The 26,013-nt window shown below is 48.8% G+C and overlaps 1 protein-coding gene across 2 annotated transcripts in view; it reads right to left on the minus strand.

Annotated features, from left to right (window-relative positions):
* Positions 1-23,881, minus strand: part of ARFGAP3 (ARF GTPase activating protein 3) — a 43,163-nt gene extending 19,282 nt beyond the window's left edge. Inside the window, exons 1-9 of one of the 2 annotated variants that reach the window (XM_045186801.3) lie at positions 23,712-23,881; positions 18,399-18,517; positions 14,010-14,082; positions 11,525-11,656; positions 10,679-10,762; positions 7,862-7,949; positions 3,581-3,640; positions 1,847-1,893; positions 1,162-1,301 (exon numbers count right to left, since the gene is read on the minus strand). In XM_045186801.3, coding sequence (XP_045042736.2) covers positions 1,162-1,301; positions 1,847-1,893; positions 3,581-3,640; positions 7,862-7,949; positions 10,679-10,762; positions 11,525-11,656; positions 14,010-14,082; positions 18,399-18,517; positions 23,712-23,780 — 812 coding nt within the window. In that variant the 5' untranslated portion in view covers positions 23,781-23,881. The remainder of the gene's footprint in view (positions 1-1,161; positions 1,302-1,846; positions 1,894-3,580; positions 3,641-7,861; positions 7,950-10,678; positions 10,763-11,524; positions 11,657-14,009; positions 14,083-18,398; positions 18,518-23,711) is intronic. The other variant, XM_024579554.4, reaches the window with a different exon arrangement.
* Between the last annotated feature and the right edge of the window lie 2,132 nt (positions 23,882-26,013).

Here is a 26,013-nt window from a genome sequence, read left to right on the forward strand (position 1 = left end):
GTCCTCATTCCAGCTCCTCCAGTCCAGGCCTGTCCCCCGGCACACTCGGGCCTCAATCCCCTCTTCTTCCTCCTCTTGAACTCTCCCTCCTCCCTTCCTCCATGCCAAGTGTGACTCAACACCTCCGAAGACAGCCACACCCACGGCCTTCGGAATTCAGGTTCAATGGGGCCTCACGTCAGGGACACTTTTCTCATTATTGAGACATAATTCACGTAGCATAAAACTCACCCTTTCAGAGCACATCATCCAGGGGTGTTTAGTATATTCATAAGGTGGGGCCACCACCACCACTGCAGCCAAGCCCTGTACCCATCACCACCAACCTCCTTTTCCCTGCCCCAGCCCTGGGCAACCAACCACTGGTCCGCCTCCTGTCTGTGCATCTGCCTGTTCTGGACATTTCATTTGCATGGAATCACGCGTGTGTGGGCTTTGTGACCGGCTTCTTAGTGCAGACTTTCCGGGGTCTGCCATGCTGCAGCGTGAGTCAGTACTCTGCTCCATTCTGTGGCTGATAACGTGACGCTGTACAGATGCGCTGCATTCCGTTTCTCCACTCATCAGCTCGCGGGCCTCTGGGTCACTTCTACTTCTCGGCTATCGGTACGCACGCTGCTGTGAACACTCACGCACAAGTGTCTGTGAGAACTTGCGGACGTATATTTCAATTTCTCTCAGGAGCCGAACTGCTGGGCCATACTTTATGTTTAATGTTTCACCTTGCCGCCAGCAATGTATAAGGGCTCCAGTGTTCCACATTCTCGTCGACACTTGTTATTGTCTGTCTGTCTTTCGGTTGTAGCCACCTAGTGACTGACACGGTGTCTCACTGTGCGTCCCCTAATGACTAATGGTGCTGAGCACCTTCCACGGGCGAGCATGGAAGGTGCTCAGCAGGGCTAACACACCTGTCTCTCCCTTCCCGGCGAGGCCGGCCCCATCTTGCCCCACAGCTGGGAGCTGCCGCTGCATCCCCTTGCCACGGTCTGTCTCCCTTCCAGACCACACATCGCTGGGATATTTGTTTTCATAAAACTAAATCTCACACTACCCTCCTCATATCCATGTAAAAATAAGTGGCATTAGCAAAGTAACTCTGCGAGTTGCTTAATTCTTTCAGTCACTAAAAGCGTGTTATTATAACTAAATTAAACTTACATCGATTCTTCCTTAGGTGCTGTCCTGGCCAGGTCTTCCTGCTCCTTCATTTTATCTACAGCTTGGGCTTGTTTTTCTATTTCATTAAAGCATGTGTTCGTCAGTTTCTGGGCTCCCAAACTTCCTTTCTTGGCCCCGAGCTAGAAGATATATAAGATGACAACGATCCAAACTGTTTGACAGCTTGGTGGCAACAGCTAACGCTTCCGGCAGGCACTTTACACCTGTTCTCTCCCTTGGTCCCCGTGACTCCAGGAAGTGGGCATCACTGTCCGCCCCAGTTTGCAGAAGAGGAACTAAAACTCATGCAAGTGGAGCGATCACACAGCCAGTTAGTGACGAGGCAGGATTCAAACCCTGGACCTGCCTCCGGGGCTCAACACGGAACAGCCCCCACGAGACGGCACTGCAATGCGACAGTGATAGAAGCTCCCAGGGCGCTGCTGCTGATTGGTTTCTTTTTTTTTTTTTTTTGAATTTTGTCATTGACAGGAGAAATGTTAAGCACCCATTCTAGAAAATCTTCACTTGGTGTGACATTCACCTCATTGAGCAAAACACAGAGGCCAAATTTATTATATATAATACGGCTCAAAGTAAATAAAGGTCAAATGACAAGGGGGGCTTTCTCAAGGGCACAAGCTCCTTAGAGCTGAACTATCGGCATTTCGTATGTCATACTCACTCCTTTTTTAGCTTGACTTGGTTTCTTTTTTATGATAGAAGAAACCTCTGTCAAAAAATAAAAAGTAGAAAGTCAGACAAATAGAAATACATTTTTCCTATGTTTAGTGTTTCTTTTAAAAAAATTCTAAGGTACTGTACATTATTATTTAAGAGACTATAACATTTTCCACACTAGGCTGTCACCAGAAGACAAACGTAGGGAGGGGCGAAAGTGAGTTTCCAGCTGTTCACATGGGAAACACAGTCAGCACTGAGCAGTAACGCAAGGAGAAGCTGTTCTGTGTGCTCCCGACTGCGGCCCTCCTCCAGCGCCGCCTGTGTGCCAGCGCACTTTACAAGGACGGAGCTTCACCGAAGTGCAGCCCTCGGCATTTCCGCGCAGCGTCCAAACTCAGAAACACATTTTCTGAGCACCACACTGCAGAGAAATAAAGAGCTGGCCCCACCTCTCGCCTCTTCCGGGAGCGTGTCTCACTCATATTAGCACACTCTCCCACTAACCTCTACCCTTCCAAAACTTTCAAAATCCACTTAAAATACACAGTTAGCCAGACATTATGTACATGACTAAAGCAGGAAGTGACATGCTTTTCCACCTTCAGTTATACACAGATTTTATCATATTAATCATAAGAAACAAAGCATATTATTTTAGTATTAGTACTTTCTAAATTGCACAAAAATATATAATGCTTTTAGAGAAAGTTTCTAAAGTACTGTTTTTTGGGTAAACTTTATCATAGAATATATATTTTGTTTTTAGAATCATGTGTAAGAGACTCAGTAAAAATAAAATCTTAATTGTTTTACAAAGCTGAAATGTGCTTTAGTAGGAAAAGACAGCATAAAACTGCAAACACCACAAGATTAAACTCTTTAGCCCTGATGAGAGAATAACATCATTCCATTTCACGTAGGAAACAGAGATGCATGAACACTTTTCTCTCCGTAACTTCTAGGTTTGCGTTGTAGTGCTCACAGAATCTGCCCCCAACCTCCTACAAGTCTCTTAATGCACAGTGAGAAGATATGTAGCATTTCTAACAGTTATTTTTCACTAAAGCAGTTGCTTTCCAATGAATACAACGTAATATGCACCGATTTCAGATTATACTTCCCCGGTAATGAAAAGCTAAAGATTAAGTTCACCTATTATAAAACCAGAAAGAGGCGAAAGTGCTGTGAGTAAAGTCCCTGGTAAACAGGGACGGGGGGGCTACCTGACCTCTGCTGATGCTGGGAACGCAAACCAGCCCCACATAAAACTGCAGGTCACCAGCACCAGCCGCCATCTCAGCCAGGTCCCCAGGTGGCACTGTGTGGCACAGCTATTGGGCCGGCTTAAACAGAACAGCTGAGTAAAAATCTCGTTCGGAGATTATAGATTAATAATCATGGTGCCATGTACTCTATAAATTCTACGCAGAATGCAAAGATAAGATTCATTTTTTTTTCTTAATGAATCTCACTCTCTAAATCAGAATATTCTTTTTTTTTTTTTTTAAGATTTTACTGATTTGTTTTTAGAGAGGGGAAGGGAGGGAGAAAGAAAGGGAGAGAAACATCAATGTGTGGTTACCTCTCACATGCCCCATACTGGGGGCCTGGCCTGCCAACCCAGGCCTGTGTCCTGACTGGGAATCAAACCAGCAACCCTTTGGTACACAGGCTGGCATTCAATCCATTGAGCCACACTGGCCAGGCCACATCAGAATATTCTTATGTACATTACCTAAGGCAGCCCTGGTTGGTACGTTAAGACCTTCCACACTTGGTCCTTGCTCTGGTCCACCTGCAAGTTAAAAATATGGATATTAATGCAGAAAATGTACTCATCAAACTTGCTTTTGAATATATAATATCTTCAACTTGCTGAGTTCTACACATCTTATCCAATTTTTTCAATGAGTCCCTTTCTTTTTAGCTCCATATCCTATTTTATCATTATAAGAATTTTGATTTAAAAGTGCATTAAAATAGAAGTGCATATTTTACCCAGTTGCTTTATAGAATAAAAATTTTAGTGGTCTCCCTAGTTACTGCCCAGAATTCTATCTTGCGATCTCCTGTTTTAAAGTAAACTGTTCTGAGACAGCTAGTATGTATGTGGAGCACACGCCCAACAAATGGTAATATTTGGAAGTCCTAACGCCAGTTGTATCCATGATAGAAACCTAAATCTTCAGTTGCCAAGCAATCGGCCCTGTTTTCTAGTTGACCTAAAAATGATCCTGGCTAGGAACGCTGTGACAGCCTCTACCTGAAAGCACTCTGTGACCTGAACTGTACTACTTTAAAACGGTAAAATGGAACGTTATGTGCTCATAAAAAGACACACTGGCACATGCTGCTACACGGACGAACCCACGAAAATCACATTAGGTGCAGGAATCCGGTCACGGAAGACCATCTGCTGTCCGATTCCGCGGACAGGAAATGTCCAGAGGAGCCCAGCCCTCACAAACAGAAAGCAGACTGGTGGCTGCCGGGGGCTGGGGGAGGGGCAGGAGAGAAAGGGGAGTGACTGTTAGTTAATATGGGGTCTCTTTTTTTTTGTAAAGTTGTATTTTATTTAATTTATTTTGAGAGAGAGAGAGACAGACAGACACACCAATTTGCTGTTTCACTTATGCGTTCATTGGTTGATTCTTGTAGGTGCCCTGACTGGGGATCGAACCCACAACCTTAGCGTATGTGGACGACACTCTCACCCACTGAGGTACCCAGCCAGGGCGGTATGGGGTTTCTTTGTGAGGTGATGAAAATGTTCTGACATTAGTGATGAGGGTGGCACAACCTTGTGAATATACTTAACTCCACTGGATCGCATACTTCAAAGGGTGAATTTCATGGTACGAGAATTATATGTTAATAAAGCTGTCATTTAAAAAGTGGCGTGCCCAACAGAGGAAACGCGACTGTTTTATTTTTATAAATATTTGAAAGGTAAACTCTAGTTCAGGCTTTTAAATCGGCAGAGGAGGATGAGTGAGAACGCTGATGCTCTGTAGACAAAGGACAGAGCTCGGCGTGCTGACTACCCCTCCGGGCTGGGAGCTGCTCTGGGCAACGAGTGGAGAAACAGCGGTGAGTGAGAATATACCGGCAGAGCACCTAAGACCTCATATTCTACTTGTTAAAATCATGCTGTTCTCCCCTTTTTACAGTGCAACCCTTAAGTTTACTTAAGACTGCTCCAGTCACCCCGTGCTGACAAATGCGATTCTGGGTTCGGCCTTGAGACAGCAAGTTTCCCTAACGGCTCCTTAAGTAAAATTCTGGCCCTGGCCAGGTGGCTCAGTTGGTCGGAGCATCATCCCATACACCAAAAGGTGGCAGGTTTGATTCCTGGTCTGGGCAAACACCTAGATTGCAGGTTCGATCCCCGGTAGGGGCATGTACGGGAGACAACTGACCAATGTTTCTTTCTCACATCGATGTATCTGTCCCCCTCTTCCCCCTCTCTAAAATCAATACACATATCCTCGGATGAGGATTTTAAAGAAACAGAGAAGAAAAATTCTGGGTGGAGAAGAGACAGGAAAAGTGCTGTTACAGGTGAAAAAGGAGGGGAACTCTAAACAATAAAACCTTTTAGGAGAAACTCTTTAGGGGTTACTTAAAAATATTTACAAGGACAAAATCCTGTTCTGCCTTTAGTTACCTTCCTTTTCTGTTACTAAAATGAACTGAGACACGTGGACTTGACATGTTACGTGGATCTTGCACTGCAGCTAACTGTCAATCTCAAAAGGCCTTGACACTACTAAGTTATAATAGTGACAATGTTCAAACGACCATCTGTATTTCAGAAGCTACGAACCCCAGCCTTGCCTCTGTCAGTCAGGATGTTGGAACCAGTCTTTCTCTTCTCCCTTGTGGATACCGACAAACTGATCCCCAGCTCAGGGGGGCTCTTTATCTCAGAAAAGAAAATCTTGCCCTGGCTGGGTAGCTCGGGCGCACAGAGCATCATCTCAATACGCTAAGGCTGGGGGTCCAATGAATGCAAAAACAAGTGGCACAACAAATCGATGTCTCCCTTCTAAAAATCAATTAAAATTAGAAAGAAAAAAAAAAGAACTTAGGTGCTCACAGCCCAGTGGAAGGGACACACCATGGGCACGAAGCCTAGGGACACATTAGTCCCTAGGGCTAAGGTATGCTAGGCCACGAGAAAGGCTGGGGTGCTCAGGGGCCTCTCTGGGGAGAGGACTTGGAGCTGAGATTCCAATAAGGAGGCGGCCACATGATAACCAGGTCGCAGTCCCACCCCAAACCCAGGGAAAGCAAACCCAGGGAAGAAGGGCAGGGCCAGGGCAGCTGCAGGGCAGCGCAAGTCGAAGAAACCAAAAAGCTAAACTCCACGTGGGGACGTGTCCACGTCGTCTCTGCAGGCATTTAGGGCCATGTGCATAAAAAATGAAACGTGAAATAAAAAGTCACAAGTTGCAAACCATACAAAACCACCCATGTCAGAATTCTTTGCATATTAATGAACTTTTTGTCTATATACGAATTGCATTTTTTTAAAAAAAGATATTATTTACTTTTAAAATGAGGGGAAGGGAGGGAGAAAGAGATGTAAAGAAATATCAACGTGCAAGAGAAACACTGATCAACCTAAGTACGTGCTCTGACCGGGACTCAAACCGGCAACCTTCACTTTGACCTTAACTTTGCGGGCCAACCCCAGCCAACCGAACCACGCAGGTCAGGGCTGAATTGTAAGTTTCGATAACTTGTCTTTAAAGCGCTGCTTCAGACCACCAATGTTACATTTCCGCAGTCAGATTTAACCATCTCTTCCCTTCACGAGCTTGAATCCGCAGAGAAGGGCTGCCCCATTCCAGGGTGGCAGAAAAGCTTCACCCATGTTTCTTCTAATACTCTCATATTTTCATGGTTTATATTTAAATCTTTTATCCACTGGAATTTAGTTTGGTATAAAGAGTGAAGAAACTTTATTATCTTTTTCCAAAATGCTAGACCTCTGTCCCAACGCCACTCATTGCTCCCCAGGATGCCAGATGTTTCTCCTGAGTCCTGGAGAAGTCCACTTCCCAGACCGGGGAAGTGGAACACAGGCATCCTGACACCTGTCATTTGCTGGAGCCTGGGACATACCTGCCCTTCCACCTGGAACCCCATACAAGGGAAGTGACTTCTCTTCTTCACAGCACACTCCCTGACTCCGCTCTCACAGACAGGAGGGTGAGTGACAGCCTCAACCCCCACCAAAAGCCTTGCAGGAAGCTGCTCAGTTCTGTCTCCCAACCTTAAGGGTGGTGACTGCTTATTCCTTCCTGTGACGCTAAGCTCCTTAAAGTAGTTCCAGCTCAGCTGGCACAAGCCAGCACCTCTCCGGGTGCCGCACGCCAGGCGTGCGCTGCGCAGTCGTCACCGTTATGTTCCGTTGCTCATTTACATGCTGGCTAACAAGACACTCACTTTTAAATCAGGAAAAGCTGGTGTCTTGACCCATGTTATTCATATAACATAAGACGTTTATAAATTTATTTTTATTTTTAAAAAATTTATTTTTAGATTTAATCTTTAATCTTTTTTCCCATTACCATTAGCCCCCTTATTCCCTTTTCCCTCTTATTTTTAAAATGTAAGCAATTGATATAAGCAATTGTATTATATTTACAATAAATACAACCCTATAATAAAAACCCCAAATGTGAATCACTAGGTATCAACTGTTTATAGTTTTTAAAATAGAAATGTTATTTTCTAATTATAAAGCAGATACTCATTATAAAAGTCCAGTCAGTGCAAAACTGTACCAAGTTAAAAGTACAAGTGCTCAGCCGTTTCCTTCCCCGGTAAGAACTTGCCGTGTACCCTCCAGAACGGTGTGTGTGTGTGTGAACGTTTCCGTTTCTGTCTCTTACGAAAACGAGCTCCTGCTCCGCGCTCGGTACCCTGCTTTGTGCACCTTACAGTCTGGTCTCACAGCATGCCCCTGAACCCCAGGACAGCAGTCTGTGACAGTCCCCAAGGCTACCTTCGCTACTTGCTGGGGGGGTCTCCTCGCTCCTCGGCGCTAAAGACGACGGTTCTGGGTATGCTGAGGTCCAGCCTGTGCCACTCACCTGAAACAAAGTGAGAAAAGTCATAAAAACAAATCAAAAAGGGGAAAAACTAGTAATTTACTAGTCACCTTCCTAGTACCTGGATTAGTGGAAGGAAGGATAATATTGTATTAAACATGTCTAATCTTAAATCTCTATTTCAATGCTCAAATTCCTTACTTTTCCTCCTTTTTAAAAAAAAATATTATGCAATAGTTTCAGGTTTACACAGAAGTTGCTTAAGATACTAGAGTTTCTTACTTTTGACCCAGCTTCCTTTAATGTTAAATCCCCGTGATGCATCTGTCAAAACTAAGGATTACCACGGTGCGTTACTAGCTAAACTCCAGACTCCGTTTGGATTTCACCAATTGTTCCTCCAACACTTCTTTTCTGGTCCAGGGTCCCACACTGCATTTGTTACTTCTCCGTAGACTCCCCTGGTTTGTAAGAGTTTCTCAGTCTTTCCTTGTTTTTCATGACCTTGAAACTTTTGACGGGCACTGATCAGGTATTTTGTAGAATGCCCCTCAGTTTGGGTTTGTCTGATGTCTTCTCGCGATACGACTAGATTTGGGGAAAGAGAACAGCAGAGGTGAGGTGCCCTTCTCACTTCCTCACGTCAACACGACTGCACGCTGGCGATGCCAGCCTCGAGCAGTCGGCTCAGGAGCTGCCTGCCAGTCTCTTCCTGGTCAGCTTCTGTTCCTCCCGTTCCATCGCCCCGTCTTCAACGCTGGTCCCTAAGTCTGGCCCCTAGTCAGAAGCAGGGGGATAAAATCCTACCTCCTGGAAGGGGAGTATCGATTATACAGGATTTGGAATGTTTCTATAAGGAAGACTGTCCCCTCTCCCCATTTTTATTCAATCATCTGTTTACATCAGTGTGGACTTACAGATATTCATTTCATTCTTTGGATTATAATTCCATACTGTCATTATTTATGTTGTTGTTCAAATTATTCCAGCTTTGACCACTGGCAGCCCCTTCAGGTTGGCTCCCGAGTCCTTCAGACCTGACGCACCCACGCCCACGCCCTGCCTCCAGCACGTCCTCACTTTCTAGCTCTACAGGACGCTCCAGGCTCATCTGCTCCAGCAGCCCCCTCCTGCTATCGGCCTCTGCTCCAACGGTAGCCCTGGTTCCTTTGATTGGAGAAGGGCATTTGGAAACCAAGATCTGGGTGCCGGGTGTGCTGGTTGTACTGAAATGTCACTGTCCCCAGGTCCCCTCAGTGGACCGAGCCAGGCAATACACACATATACACACACATATCTAAAGTTAGTTCTCCATCATGCGTGTATGAGTGTGTACATAAAGACAGTAAAGTAAACATGAACTCCTACTAACATCTCCAACTCCAACCCACACCAAACTATTCACTTTTCTCCTCTTTTCAGCCCATCATTTCTATTCTTAACATTTCTCAGCTACTAATCGTGGATATTCTGTATCTAGTTCTAAATTAAACAATAGCAAAGCTCACAATAGAACACCTTATCTTTTTTATTGTTTTGTTCCCCTCTTTTTAAAAAAAAATTCATTATTTTAAGAGAGGGAGGGAGGGAGAAAGAGAGAGAAACATCAATGTGTGGTTGCCTCTCTTGCGCCCCCTACTGGGGACCTGGCCCACAACCCAGGCATGTGCCCTGACTGGGAATCAACCAGCAACCTCTTGGTTCGCAGGCTGGCTCTCAATCCACTGAGCCACACCAGCCAGATGTTTCCCTCTTTTTTGATAACTATTTCTGGTAACTATTGACTGCATTAATAATATGTATATGCAAATTATGATAGCAAAAAAATCAAGGCTTAGCAGTTTATACAACTTTACACATTTTTCTTGAAAATTTACTAAAGAATGGATTGAGCGGCAGTTAACAATGCTGCCCCCTCCCCAGTGGGACTAGGAGGAGGCAGGGCGGCTGACAGAACAGCTGAGGCTTTAAGTTGGAGGTCGGCACACGCGTCCCTACAGGACCAGTCAGTAAATATTTTAGGCTTCAGAGACTCATAGTCCCTGATCCAATGATTTTGGGAAAGTCCACAGAAGGACCACGGCTTGTTGCCACTGCTACGACTGGGCCACAGAGATGCAGATAATGATACCTGCAGCATCTATCGAAGGCCCACCCTGTGCCAGGTACCAATCGCTGTTATCTTACTAACTCATTTCGTTCTCACACTAGCCGTGAGATGAGTTCTGGCTACTCAGCCAACCAGGGGTGATGAGATTCTAACCCTATTAAAATTGGGGTTGAAAAAAGGGTCCTCATTCTTTGTCAGCTCCAGAGCCGCGCCCTGGACTGTGACAGACTGCTAGTGATCATTTCTCAGCTTCCTGGGCAGTAGCGCGAAGCACATGCGGCTAAGTTCCAGCCACGCATGGAGCAGAGGTGATGGGGCGCCCTCTAGGTTTGTCTCCGGGGGAGGGAGCACGTGCTTTCCCGGGTGTCCTCTTCCCACTGTGGGAAAGGCCACCAACTGCAGCCGCCCCTGTGGACCCTGAGTTGAAAGCCACGTGTAAGAGTAACAAAATGAAGGCCCCGGGGTGACCCTGGACAGCTCCCTCTGAGGCTGGTGAGAAAGTCATTTCCATCTTGGTTAAGCAACTGTAGTGTGTGTGTGTGTGGGGCGGGGGGGTGTCCCAGCAGCTGAGCCTGTACCCTAACTGAAGCATTGTAAACACATACCCCTCACAGCTGTTGGAGTAAGCCTACTACAAAGCTTTGCGAAGCATGACACGTACCTCGGGGGAAGCGTGCGAAGCAAAAAAGTCCTCCTCCTTCGGTGTGGGGGACGAAGGAGGGACGGCACAACTATCCAGCCACAGCTAGAAGAAAACACGAAGCACGTCAGCACTCCCCCTGGCTTTGAAGGCCTTCCTTAACACCCTCCACTCCTCCTCCAGAGGCCCGTTTGCCAAAGACGGGTCCTCTCCGTCATTTTAAAGGCAGCAACAGGCTGTGCCGGACCCCCAGCACATTTCAGGCAGGGCCCAGGGCAGTGAGTCCGGCTTCCAAGCCCCGAGAAGGCTGGTAAGGGCTTCCGACCTGAGCGCAGGTCCCAAAGTTCAGCCGAGCCTCCTCGTTCGTGGAGCCCTTCCTTGCAAATTCACTGCAATCTACTTGCAGCGCCCCCAACAAGTCCCGAGGTGCTCACGGTCTGTTGCAGACCCGTGCCAAGCAGTAAGGGACCTGAGACGCCCCGGTGTTCATTCCCAGCTGAGCTGAGCAAGGCGACACTCGGCCATGTTTCAGTTTGTGCCATAAACCAAGGGCCCTTTCCGTGACCTGTGTATTCAGCGCCACGCGTCACATTTTTGTGCCTTCTGTGGGTGGCCTCATGGTTTAAGATGGCCCCGCGCCACCGTGGAGCCGACGGACGACCCGTAGTAAGGAGGGCGTCTCCACACAGAAGCGCAGGTAGCCCACGTCTGGGTGACAGCAACTACGCGACTTCGTGCGTGCGGACAGAGGAGCAGCAGGATGCTGCGATGTTGGGGTCTGCAGCACAAGCCACCGCCCCCTCTACGCACAAGGCGGCCTGAAGGCCCGACCTGCGCAGGGCCGCGCTTACGTCACGCCGCACTTACGTCAGTGCCGTGCTTCCGCGTGGCCTGCGAAGCCAGCGCCTTGATTCTGTCCCTGTAGAGCTGGGCTGCGCGGCTGTTGTACTTGGCGTTGGTGTCGCTGGTGGCGCAGCCGTGCTGGTGGAAGAAGGACGCCTGCGGAGGAGAGCGCGCGGTTACTGGCGATACTGCAGCTCGGCGCTCCCGGCGACCCAAGCATTTGGTTGTGGAGGGTTCTGAAAGCGCTAGTGAAACCCAAATCACATAAGCCAAAACGACTTTTAAATAAAATTTTCCTTGTAAAAGGGAATACCTTCCACAGACATAACATTGGTATTTTGGTAAAACTGGACATAAGCCTTGTATTACAGAATGAAGTAGCTGGCCTTCGTTTCTCTGGGAAACCGCCTCCGCCACTCTGTTATTTGGGGGGACACTCTCCACCCAGGACTACTTTTAATTCATGAGAAACCCACTTTAATTTGGATTCCACTAAATTGGAATTTTTGACAAATTGGTTAGGAGCTACGCCAGCCTTCACCTAGTTCAGCACTATTTATTCATGACCGGAGACAGACAGGCGAGGTGACAAAAGAAATGCTTAAACAATTAGAGGAGACTGCTCCCTGCCCCTTATAAGGGTCCATGCACAGACAGGAATTACAGAATTCATACCCTAATTAAGGAGGTATTCCAAAAACCTGCAGCGTTTTGGAATACCTTTTATTGACCCAGTTTAATTAATAATGGTACTGTACACTCTCACACGTACCACATCCTGGTCCATGTTCTTCTGGCACCGGCCCATTAAATCCTCACAGCAACACCATCAGCCGTCAGTGTTACTATCTACACTTTGCAGATGGGGACACCCAAGCCCAGCGAGGCTCAACAACTTGCCCGATGTCACACAGGTAAGTGGGAGGCCGAGCTGGTGTTCAAACTCGAGTAGGATGGTTCCAACTCCACTGCTGAGCGGAACGACCAACGGCCTGACCCTTCCCCGCCCCAAACCTCCGCCACCCCAGCTGGCTGGACATGAGAAAGCTGCTCTCTGGAGGTGGGTGGGGGACTCTGCAGTCTTGGGGAAGGCTTACAAATAAGGACAGATAAAGGTGAACCCACAGTATTGGAACAAGTTTGTGGACATCATGAAAATGAGCATGGGTTTCTAATAATATGCTTGAAATATTAAGGATTGAATGCATTTTTAAAAAGATTTTATTTATTTATTTTTAGGGAGAGGGGAAGGGAGGGAGACAGAGAGGGAGAGAGACATCATTGTGTGAAAGATTGGCTGCTGCTTATCTGGCCCGCAACCCAGGCATGTGCCCTGACTGGAATTGAACCCGCAAACTTTTGGTTCACAGGCTCAATCCACTAAGCCATACCAGCCAGGGCAGATTGAATGCATCCTTAATGGGGAAAAACTGTTTCTTGGAAAGTGAAAAAAAAAATCTTAGTTATTACGATGGTTTGTGACCCTCCAATGCTCACCCTTACCAGAAAAAAAATCATATTCCTTGGTATTTAATTTCTTCTCCCTAGGGAAATTGAATCCAATTTAAATTTAAAATAATCTAACTTTAAGTTTTCTGCATAGGGAACAATAAAGAAATAAGTTTGAGAAACACTAATCCAAGGGAATCTGGCATTTTGAAAACTACCATCTAGATTTACAATGTTAATTTTAAATATAAAATTGATGCTAGATATAGTTTTTATTTGAAATGTATACAAATTTGATTTCTTATACTTTGAGTATTTAATGGCAGGTCTATGGGAATGCTATTAATTAAACCTCTACCACTTGGCATTATAAATAGGGTATCAGCCCTGGCTGGTGTGGCTCAGTGGATTGCATGCCAGCCTGCGAACCAAAAGGTTGCTGGTTCGATTCCCAGCCAGGGCACATACCTGGGTTGCAGGCCACATTCCCAAGGGAGGCATGTGAAAGGCAACCAATTGATGTTTCTCTTGCACATAGATGTTTCTCTCCCTTTTTTCCTCCCTCCCTTCCTCTCTCTCTAAAAAAAAAAATAAAATTAAAAAAAAAATAGGGCATCAGTGCTTTAGGTGATTTAGGTGATTAGGCATTCCTTCCAATCTCCTCACAGAAGTCACCACTGCGTATTAAGAACTATTGTCCTAAAGAAGCCTCCCAATTCCTCTGTACCACCGCCTTCCGTTTTAATTTTCTTCACAGCACTATCAGCACTGGTTAGGTTCTTGTTTATTTGCTTCTCTAATGGCTCTCTGCCTCTGTCTGTGAGAGAGGGAATCTACTTGTCTTGTTCATCACTAGGTCCCAGCACCTAGCCCAAAGCTTTGTGTTGATTAGGCGTTGAACAGATTTTTGGACAAACAAGTCACCTGGGTGGTGCACCTCCAAAGCCCCTCAGGTCTTTCTGTTGTCCAGTAGGGCCTCCCGCACAGTGCAAGTGCTGGACTTCTTTACGAGTGGAACACACATTCAGACAGAAGGGAAACAGGTCTGAGATGAACTTACTGCATTAGCATTTCCTCCAACTTGCATGCATCGCAACTGAAACCAAGACCAGTTAGAATCCAACTCTGTAGATCTAAATGGAAAGAACATTCTTAAATGTTAATACTTTTCTTCCCCAGAATCAAGCCACTAAACTTTTGAGAACAAGGTTTCCGCAATCATCAGGACCCTGAAGAATTCTAAGTTCATGTTCACAGTGACACATGCTTCCAGGGGGCGGGGGGCTCCAAAGTGCACGACCTTTGGTCCAGCAGCTCCCAGCCCCTCTCATCCTTCCTGGAAGCTAGGGCTGTGATAGCCCCGACGCTAGCCCCGACCACCCGCTCCCCTCCACGCCGACCACAGGCAGGCCACACAGGCCACGCAGGCCAGCAGCGTTTCGGTGGCACTGTCTCTGGCAGCCACACCCTCTAGGGAACAGAATACAACAAGCTCCCTGGGGCTGTTGGAACGATGCTGCCTCTGCCTCACACCCTTAGTGGGTCACGACCTAAAATTAGGTGATGTCTCCATGCAGAATAGATGCCCTGTTTGGATTTTCCAGGGGACCAGTTTGACTCCTGGTAGAACCTGGAGGATGCTCATCATTTCACCATCAGGTGGAAGGGACCCACCCTCCAGCACCACCACGAGGAAGGGAAGAACGCTCTTGCAGTGAAAGCTGCAAGTGCCTCCTACCCCCCCACCCCCCACCTGAAACCTAAGATCATCTCAGAGCGAGGTAAAGGCACTAAGTGTATTTCCCAACAATAAAAACTAAGCCCTGGCTGGTGTGGCTCAGTGGATTGAGTGCCAGCCTGTAAACTAAAGGGTCACTGGTTCCGTTCCCTATCAGGCACACGCTAGGGCTGCAGGCCAGGCCCCCAGTAGGGGGCGCGTGAGAGGCGCCCACACATTGACCCAAAGCAGGATAGGACAGCACAACAATGTTGGAAGCCTTTATATTGAATTGATAGGAGCGAAAAGCAAGGCCCTCGTGTATTCCACAATAGCTTGTCCCGCACTTACTGTAAAGGAATGTGGACGTGTTAGAACGGGTATAGGTAGAATACCCCTCACAAAATGGGCAAAGGAGAAAGAAAAAAGGCTCCAGACCCACCCAAAATTTCCTCTTACGCTGCCCTTCCACTTACGGATTGCTATGCCTATTTGTAACATTTAACCTTTGTGAATGTTAAGATGCCATTTTAAAGCCAATAGCTACCTTAAGATTAATAATGATACTAATACATATTATTATTACATATATATATATGACATACCTCCTTCCTGGTAACATAAAAAGTAAAAATTAAACCATACTTTATAAGAAGCATATTTCCCAAAGACAGTAATAAATCTTTCAGAATTTGATTACCAAGCAAGGTGACAAAATTATGTACCTCATTCCGAAATCCCAAGATCCCCCTCCCCCCCAGGTAGCGTTAGGTGGCCACCCCTACACCATCGGTCACAAGTGGCCATTAACAGCACAGCCCTGGAGACAGGCTGCGAGAGCGCGAGTCTCCGCTCCGCCATTCTAGCTGCATGAGCTCTGCGCCTCGCTCTCCGCGCCTGTGAGTAGGAACAATGATAGGGTTGTCCATTTCGCCCTGGTAGAAATTAAATACGCTACTATCTCAAGAGTGCCTGGCTCCCGGTAAACACCATATGGCTAAAAAGTCTCACCATCCCCCTCAGCGCCGTGGTCACCCTGTCACACTCAGCCGTAAGCAGCAAGCTCCAGAGGACAGGCATGTCCCCTACTTTCCTCTCATGCGCCTGGCACAAGCGACTTAAACTAGGACGAAAACTGCAGCTACCAGTCCTCAGACTTGCTACCCTGCCTTACAACTTTTAGTCCTAAACTACCTTTGAAAAAACAAAGCCAAATATTGTTTCTATGTTTCTTATAAACAAAGACTAAAAAAAACACCAAATTGTTCTTGAATTGAACTGACAGGGATTCTCTTGCATATACTGGAATTTAAAACAAAATGTTGCCCTGGCTGGTGTGGCTCAGTGGATTGAGTGCCAGCCAGCGAACCAAAGGGTCGTCGGTTTGATTCCCAGTCAGGGCACATGCTTGGGGTGCAGGCCAGGTCCCCAGTAGGGGGCGCATGAGAGGCAACTACATATTGATGTTTCTCTGTCTCTCTCCCTCCTTCCCCCTCTCTAAAAGTAAATAAATAAAATCTTTTAAAAATGAAACAAAATGTTGCGATGACAATGGACTCTGAATACAGCCAACCTGCGAGAGAAACTTGAATTGCTCATCAGTGCCCCTTCCTACACCAGGAGGTGGCTCAGTGTAGGTATTTCTTGTCTTCAGTTTGGATGAAGAGATGTGAATGGTAAGAGAATCTGAGCGCTAAGAAGAAAGTAAGCAGCAAAAATAACGGAAGTTGAAGAATGAGTTGTCGCTTTAACCAAACAGCTCCAGTTAACCAACTGTGTAAAGGAGAAAATAGGTTTTCCACAGCCTCCATAATCCTTATGAGTCAAGATACAAGGTTTTTCCCGATAAGCTAGTGCTTGTAATTATTTTAACCAGTAAAAAATGTTCAAAGAACAGCCCTCCACCTCTTAAAACACAAAACTAAAAGATGCTGCGTACCCTGATTGTCCTTGACTTTGTCTTGGCCAAACCCTAGACTGCTGGCCTCTCGACAGTAATTTTTAACTGTTGTTTCGAATCATTTATAAGCACTGTGATTCACACAGTTATATTTATCTGGCTTCCACGAGGCTAGTGATTAAACCTGCAAGAGCCCAGACAGACCCTGCCGTCCAGCCTCCGCAGGCTCTCGGTTAGTCCTTCCCCCGACCACAGAACGCGCCCGAAAAGCACCTCACTTCCCGGAAGGGCTGGAACTGGCAGTGCACTTCAGTGGTGAGGCGGAGGGAGGGCCGGGTTATAAGGGCAGGGCTTGGCAGAGAAGAAGAGGAAAGAACACAGCAGCGAGAGGAAGACAGGCAACCACTCACGCACTGCCCCGAGTCCACCCTTCCCGGGCTCTGGGCAGAGCAGGTCTCCGTGTTCACTGGTGACAGCCGATCGGGGCATGGGGGGGAAGGACACTGGAAATAAACTTGCCCGGGCAACTGAATCCCTCAAGATTCAAAAGAGACGAGGATAGGACAGTGTATTCAAAATATTCTGAAACCCGCAGCTAAGAAAAAGAAAAGGCAAGAAGACAAGAAACGGACACTCTAAGAACACACAGAAGAGCCCCCTTTCTAGATCATCACCTAAGGAGCTACATGGCTGTAAAGATTTAGCACATCGGGCCTTCACAAACTGATTTCTGGGAAAAAAAACCTCTGGGGAAAATTTTAAATTCATATATTAAAAAAGAAAATTATGTTGTTACTATTACTATTTAGTTTTTGTGCCATCATATAAAATAACTCATTATCAATTAGAACAGACTTTATCCTTTAAGAACAAATGTTCTTTATGGTAATCGTGTTGTATCAATATTCCTTAAGTCATAATGTAAGATACAATGCTTGCCACAATTCCAAGTAGCCTGCCTGCCTCGCTTTCCCTCCCTGTGAAAGAAGTGGCAGGGAAATAGGGGACCTGGATGGAGGTGGCCAGCAATCAAAGGGATCCCGGCCACAGCCCACAGCTACCCAAGTGCAGGCCTGGCTCGGCTTCCAAGCCCTGAGCTCCGCTGGAATTCTTGGATTATTTCTTTTATCATTTCAGTTTCTTCTACTTCACACCAGGCACCTGCCACCTCCCATTGGACTCGGGGCTGTGTGCGTCCAGAGGGGGTACCTTTCTCCCTGGTACACAAAGTCCCCACCCAGGCCTCTACCCCACCCACACCCGTGTTGGAGTGGAAGATAGGAACTTGTCAGAAGGAGCCAGTGCAGCCCAAGACTTCAGATGAAAAGAGAAGAAAGACGTTCCTATTACAAGCATTTGTAACTGCTGGTAAACTTCACACAAAAATCATCACTCAGGCTGTGCAGTGTTAGTGGCCTGGGAGCCAGGGCCGTGGGCCCACGTGGCAGCCCGCTGTGAGGGCATGGCTCCCACGTGAAGGGGGAGGGCGGGCCCACAGCCCCTGAGTCCCCTTCTCCCGGGCTCAGCAGGACTCCTTTGTGCTGCTGCCAGTACTAGAAAATCACAAAGGGAAGGGAAACTCCATCCCAGGCCCTCCGTTCTGACTGCCCAACACCACAGCCTCCTGGCTCGGACAGAGCTCTCCATAACAGTGCCGGCTAGGGAACAACTCATTTTCCCAGCCTCCTTAATCATGACTGAGACCTCCGCTACTCATAACCAACCTCTCGTCGTCTCGCTTGATGTCACAGGAAACATAAAGGAAAAAGGGGAAAGAGACCCATGTGACGATGTAATCCCTCCCACCCCCCAGCGGGGACAGATTCACTTACCGAATAAAACTCAAGTGAACGCCAAGTGACCGGTGTGACCCGGAGCAATCGATGCAAAGAAACACCCCGTAGGTTATGCTCGCCCAGCTGGGATTTTTGGCACCGCAATCGAAACACGCCTGAAAGAAAATTTGAAAACTCAATTATTCACTACTTTCTACTAGCCAAACGAGCCTTCCCATGGGGCACAATACCTGATTCAGCTTGAAAGCTGCTTGACCTTCGCAGTTTAAACTGGTTAATAGAAACTATCTCAACTAGATTTTTAAACCCCAAACTTCCATTTCTTTTATTATTATTATTATATTAATTGAATTATATTAGTACAACACATGAATTACCCAGTAAATTGTATATTACTGTGGATCTATCGCACCACTACGCGGTGAGGGTAGGGAGGAGAACTCAGGTGTGTATCGTCTCTAACGTTACCCATCCTCAAAGCATTAGCAGGGGTCCTACCAGTCACCTCAACGAGCACTAGCTAGGGATGTCCCCTGCTGAGAACGCTCGAGGCCTTCCCATCCTCTGAACAGTGGCTCTACAATGGATGGCGGGCACGGTACACACTTCTGTCCTCAGCCGGAGGAGGAGAGGGTGGTGGCCAGACTCCATGGGGCTCCCAGTGACCCCTGATGGTCACACCCTTGTGCACTCCCCACCCTCACTGCTCCTGGGTGGGCTCTGTGACCAGAATATGGCAGAAATTCGTTGTCACTTCCAGATTACGTCATAAAAAACACTGTGACTTCCTTCTTCTCCTCCTCCTCCTCCTTCTCCCCCTCCCCTCCCCACCCCTCTTTTGGTCTCCTCCTCCTCCTTCTTCCTCCTCCCCCTCCCCCTCCTCCTTCCTCTTCTCTCTCAGTCTCATCCCTGGCTCTGGGGAAAGCCAGCAGCCATGGCCTGAGGACACCTGGACAGCTGAGTGGGGAGGCCCAGGTGGGGAGGCCCAGATGGGCAGGAAGTCCAGCAGCCAGTGCAGAGCACAGTTGGCTGCCCACCACGTGAGCGAGCTGGGGCGTGGACACCTCAGCTTTCAGATGACCGCAGCCCCTGAGAGACCCCGAGCCTGCCTTCCTCAACACTGACCAAAGTCAGACGTTCTCCATCTGATGGCAGGAGTGTAAAAGTGCATAAAGTATGCAATGCTTGTCATAGAAATTAACACAATTAATTAAAATCAGGCCCTGGCTGGTGTGGCTCAGTGGATTGAGCACTGGCCTGTGAACCAAAAGGTCACTGGTTTGATTCCCAGTCAAGGCACAGGCCTGGGTTGCGGGCCACATGTGTGCGAGAGGCAACTGTCTCTCACACAGCGATGTTTCTCTCCTTCTCTGTCCTTCTCTCTAAAAATAAATAAATAAAATCTTTACAGTCAGGACTGCAGGACAGTAACAATTCCACTAATAGAATTGTTTTAAACTTTTTCCAACAAAATAAGTGCCTATGTTATGGGTCCAGTTTATAGGCAGAGCCACCTATCCGAAGATTGTCCCAACTATAATAATCAAGAGAGACCTGGCTTCTGGCCTCTTGAGGGCGCTGAGGAGCAAAGACGCAAGCTGGTTCCCAAAGCCCCTCCTCAAGGCAGGCTCACATTAAGCACGGGGGACGAATTGTGGGGGTGGAGTGACAATGGACATGAAAGGTGCCGGCCACTCACTTCGATGGTCAGTGCCAGATGCTATGGCTGGCACTGAGGAATTAAGAAGTAGGTGGCATCACTGATTCCACACACCTGCTGAGCCCCTGCCCCCTGCCAGGCCCCGTGCTGGCCCTTGCAGAGCTCACCGAGGTGGGAGGGAAGGACAGGGAAATTCAGACGCCCGTGCTCACAGCCCTTGGAGCGAGGACTCCCTTTCTGTGGGACTGTGCCAAAGGCACTGTCCCTCTGCGAGGGGCCATTTGTAAGCCCTCACTCACTCAACAGACAGTTGCGTGTGTCCGCACAATCAGGTGTGCACCTGGTGCACACACAGTGGACGTGCAAAGGTGTTTCAGCAGGCGTGCCCGGAGCCCACACACTAGCAGTCCAGTGGGCGAGACAATTAGTTGCAAGGCCGAATGTTTTCTAACCATTTTGCATCCTTGGAACTAAGGGTCCAAGAGGCTTTTGGGATCTCAAGAAGAATCTAAAAGGGCTGTAAGAGGCAACAGCCCGTGCAGGAAATGGCACTGTGGACAGAGGTGACAGAGGTGTGTGCAGCCTGGAGCTGGCGTCTGGGAGCCGCTCCCAAGGTGGTGGAGAGGCTGGCTCCCGGAGAGGAACAGCGGGGGTGCTGACCGGCCACTCCAGCATCCTCCCACCCCACCCACCGCGATGATGACGGGTTGCTAGAAAGTAGCTCCACGAAGGGTGGAGCCTAGTCTATCTTGGGCACCTGAGCTGGGCACCCAGCCTGGCACAAAATGGCATTAAACACAGACACAGGTAGTAGGCCCCTTTGGAGGGTGGAAGGGCTACCGAGCTGGGACCGGGGCCTGTGGGACTGGAGGGTGGGAGGCAGTTGGGAACACAAGCCCAGCCCTCACCGAGGCCGCCTTGAGTCTCCTGCGGAGCACCAGACGGTGCTTTGAGAGCAGGGACTGTGCAAAGTTGAGCTGCGCTTCTCTAAGCAGAATATGAGTTATTCTGTTGTTGGAGAAGAAACGGTTTTGACTAATAATGAGAGTAAGAGTAGCTGCAGAAGTAACAGCCGACACTGAGTGCTTCCTCCCCATCGGCACTGTTGCTGGCTGACGGCATCTTCAGGACAAGCCCCTGAGGGCCGGCTCCCGGGCGTGTGATCTGCAAGTCCCACAGGGCCTGCACTCAGCAGGGCCACGGCTGGCTAACGCTCTGCGGTCTCACCTTAAAATCTCTGATGCTTTCCAAACGAGGACCCTGCGTTTTCATTCGTATTCCCCCAAATTGTGTAGCGCACAGTTTTGACCCCCATTTTAGAGAAAACTAAGGAATTATGAAGTATCACAGCTGAGAAACGGTATCCCGGGGACTGGATACCGGGCAGTCTGCACCCCTGTGCCACACCGCCTCTCACACGGCCAGGCGGCCCTTGCCCCATCCTTCACCTACTGGACCATCCACTCCTTGAAAGCAGGAGCCTGACTCTTTGCTGAGCGGGCATCAGTGTACCCACAAAGCTGGGCACAGGGCCCAGCACACCGCAGGTGCTCCGTGGATACTTGTGAATGAATCGCCCAAGCAATAGACAGACAACTAAGAAACAGTACAGCTTTCAGGAAGGATTTCACAAACTAGAAAACTGACCCTTATGAGTGAAAACCCTTGGTCCGGAGTAAATGGCCATCACACAGGACGGGGAGAAATTGGACACCACATTCTAAAAGTAAGCCGACCGAGTTGCTTCTTTCCCTAGCCTTCCTGTCTCGTGTATCTCAGAGCTGCTTTTTGGAACCCCACCTTGAGAGTGCGTACCGCCATCCAACTCCTCCACATCATTGAAACTAGTTTTCATCTTTGTTTGGGTCACTGTTTCTTACTAACGATCATATAAAAGTCTTAGTCAAGAAACGGGGCATGATACTGTGGAGCATTACCAGAGATTATTTTTGCTCAATGCTTTTCTTAACCCTATTCCAGAATATAAAATGCTCCATAGGTGCGTCGTGCATAAGAAAAGTAGTAAAAAGCGGCTGCCGTGTATTGAAGACCAGTCCAATATGTGCAGGTCCTTTTCCGGGATTTTCTCACTTAATCCTCACAGTGAACCTCGGAGTTAGCTCCTGCTCCTGCTCCTGCCGCATGTTTTCGTTGAGGAAAATAAAGTACAAAGTAAGTGTTCAAGTGCCCTGCCCGAGGAGACACAGTTAGAAAGCAGCGGGGTCTGGATAACAATTCACAACGGTGCCCATATGGTGCCTCAAAGTGCCTCTAGGTAGAAAGAAAAGGGCACTTTCCCTTTGATGTTATGTTTCTGAAATAAAGCAGACCCCAAAATATGGTTTCTACACTGCTAACCGCGGATCTGAATGTTGTCTAGATGTACGGGAACCACTCTCTATTAACAGACGACTCCAAAATCGAAAACCAAGAAAATAGCAAAGAAATCGGCACTGGAGAATTCCTGGAGTCTTTCTCCCTGTGACTTTCCTGTCTTCATCAGACACTGTATCCAGTAAATTGTCGCCTTTCTCACTCTTCTCAGGCTGTAACATCATGGGCTCCCCCTCTACCGTCAAGACTTAAAACAAAGTCATGTACATTTTGTAAAACTCAGGAACTTCCTATGCCATCATGTCATGGCTCGTGACCACGCTCGTTAACAGCTGTTCACTTTGGAGGTGACCGTGGGGCCCAGACAGAGCTCCTGTCACAGGTGGAGAGGAGAGAGTCCACGCTGACGCTGAGGACAGCCCTTTGCACTCTCCAGGTTCCAGTCCGACCTGTGATCCGACCCGGGAGCCTCAGAGGAGGGCGTCACTTTAACCCAATGTGTCATCACACCTCCAGCCAGTTTCCAGAAAAGTTGCAAAAGCCATGGTGGGCAGAAGGGGGCCAGCCTCTGGAGATGGGAACAAAAGGAAAACCCCAATCTCCAAAGAGACCCAAAGGGAAGGAAGGAAAAGGGTCTGTGTTGGGCTGCCTTAGAAAGAGGAAAGAGCTGGAAGCCGTTGCACTGACCACCGGGCAGCTCTGTCACAGAGAACCCTGAAGCTGCCTTCAAAGGACACAAGAGCCAATCAGGCTCAACAGGCGCCCTGAGGCACTTTAGGGGTCCGTTCCAGGGTGGGGAGGGTCCGCGCCAAAATTTCCCAAACGCCCAGTGCTACCAGCTGGATTTCTGACCCGGTGCACGCGTCCCAGCTGGGTCACAGGTGGCCTGCAGTGCCCGCCCCACTGGCAGGAACCCCGAGGTATCCTCGTCAGCCCTCTCTCGGGACCTCCAGGCTCACCCCCAGCTCTCAGGAATTCACAGTGTTCCCTCGGCCACCCCAAAGGCCGCTCCCGCCGCGTGTACGCTCCTCCGCCAGGTGTCAGGAACCCACGAGCCTCTGCTCCCCGCCCCACGACCCCCAGGTGCTCTCGCCCTCCGCCCCCCAGGACCCCCGGCTGCCCGCCCCGCCTCCGGGCTTGGCCGTGCGCCCCCTTCCCCGCTCCTTCCTTGCTGAGGCTGGGGGGCGGCGCGCGGTTCGGACCCAGGAGAGGCCCGGCCGCCGCAGCCGCAAGTGCGACGTGTCACAGGCCGGGCCGGCTCCTCCTCCCGCGGCTGTGGACACTGGCACCGCAAGGCCGCCCGCGGGGTCCCGCAGGGATGCCACGCAAGCCTGAACACGCCCGGCGGACACTACCTTGTTGGTGGGCACGGAGCGGAGGCGCTTGAAGATGGTCAAGATGTCCTGCTTGCTGGGGTCCCCCATAGTCACCAGAGAACCGAGGCGCAGCTGGTCCAGCCAACCGGGAAGGGCCGAGTTGGAGCGGTTGCCGCCTCCCGGAGCTAGACTGCTGCCCAGGGGGCGGGGCTGCGCGTGACGGCCGGGCCCCGCTCCTCCAGGCCCCGCCCACGGCCCGGCCCAAAACCGGCGCACGCGCCTCGAGTCTAGGGCCTCACTTAGCTGTTCCGCTGGCTCCTCCCACTGAAGCCCCGCCCCCGATGCTGCATGCGCCTGCGCAGAAGGCTCGCGAGCCTTTTCCAGGTCTTCGCCCTCGGTTAGTGCGAACCTGGGTCTGGATGGCGTTTTCTTCCACGCGCACGGCCTTCGGAACCCCCGCCGTCTCAGCTGGTGGTGGATTGCCATTTCAACTAATGGACTGCGTCTCACCTCCTCTGTATCAGTGAGGCAGAACCAGTCCCTCCAAGTGGCAAAGGAGGAAACTTGAAGGGAAAGAGCCAACCCGCCGTTTCCGACGCCCGACACAGAGGACTGGAGTCCAGACACCGAGCTTTCCTTAGTCCCCTAATTTTTTCTTGCCCTAAGTTAAGAAGCATTCTACGCCGACAGTTGATTTTCTTAAAGTATCGGTTTGGGTCTAAGGTCGGGGGTGGGGGGCAAAAGGTGCTTAGTCAGACTGGTGAGTAGACAAGAAGCTTGATGTTTCCAGCACCTCGGACTGTATCCTACCCTTTGGCTACCTTTACCGGCAAGAAGGGTTTGAACTTGGAGAAGGTTGCCTCTTTTACAACAGCGGGTGCGGAGCCGCCAGAAGATGCCGCCTGAGGTTGGGTGGTGGAGGGAAACATGAGAGGTTTTGGAGTCAGATGCAGTACCCTGGCCCCAAGCCCAACTCCGCCACCTACTGCCTGGCTCTGTGATCTTGGTCAAGGCATTCCTCTTTAAAACTCGGTTTGTTCAGCCGTGCAATGGGGTGAGAATGAAGAATCGGTGCTGAGGTGCCCAGGAAGGCAGCTTCCTAGGAAAAGCCTTCAGCAATGTCATCTTGTGGAGGCTGGGGTTGTTGGCCTCAGCTGACTGGTGAGATGCCCTCGGGGCAAGTTGGAAAGGTGTCAGGAATAGGTTGGAACTTATCCAAGGACAGGAAGTTACTACCTTCCAGAACAGTATCCTTTTTTTATTTTTGCAGACAGCTGTGACTATTTGAAAATTCTTCCTTATATCGAGTCAAAGTATAATCCCTGTATTTTTCTGTCTGTTGGTATTAGTTTGACCTTAAACGGAACACCTGGTGTGTTCATAAGGAACAGTCATATCCTTTCTGGTGGGGATAATGGTCCCACTTACTGTTTGGAGCTGAAACCTTAGCTATGTATATGTCAAATTGGGGCAGCGTATGCTACTCAGCTCTCCGACATAGAGCTACCCAAGGAGAAGAAAAAGTGCAGTGAAGTGTAGACAGTGTCTAAACTAATAGGCCGGCATGAGGTGGGGGAAATACCGTTATCGCTTTTTCTCTCATCTGCTTCCGTGTTGTTCCTAGAACTTATCACCACCTGGTAGAATGATATGTAAATACACCTGCCTCCCTTCAAGTGAATACAAACTTCATGAGATCAGATCTATTTGGTCTACCTCTGTCTCTCCAGTACCTACAGCAATGCCAGACACACAGTATACAAATTCAATAAAGATTTTTGCTGTGGGCTTAGAATGTGCAAGTACAAAGAACATCACTTCCAACATCACAATGAGAAAAGGCCGGATAATCTACAAAATCATAACCTCCTGAGCCCATCAGGGAGCTGAGTTTGCAGCAACCAAGTAAACTGAATTCCAGGAGAGACAAGACTCTCCAAAAAGAGGCGGAGCACAAGACCTCCCTCAACTTCGGCAGCGCACAGGAGAAAGAAGTGGCTGCCCTGCAAGGGGGCAAGATGAAACCACTTAAGTTTTGGGTTTTTTTTTTTTTAGATTTTATTTATTTACTTTCACAGAGAAGGAAAGGGAGGGAGAAAGAGAGGGAGAGAAACGCATCAGTTGCATCTTGCACAGCCCCATCTGGGGACCTGGCCCACAACCCAAGCACGTGCCCTGGCTGGGAATTGAACCAGTGACCTCTTGGTTCACAGGCCAGCGCTCAATCCACTGAGCCACACCAGCCAGGGCTGAAATCACCTAAAATTAATGAATTCTTAAAGGCCAAATGTGAGCTAGCGTGACAGTTTAGAGGAGTTGGGGGCCTCAGACACAAAGAGTT

Source organism: Desmodus rotundus, chromosome 3 (assembly GCF_022682495.2).
Source record: "Desmodus rotundus isolate HL8 chromosome 3, HLdesRot8A.1, whole genome shotgun sequence".
In the NCBI taxonomy this organism is placed as follows: Eukaryota; Metazoa; Chordata; class Mammalia; order Chiroptera; family Phyllostomidae; genus Desmodus; species Desmodus rotundus.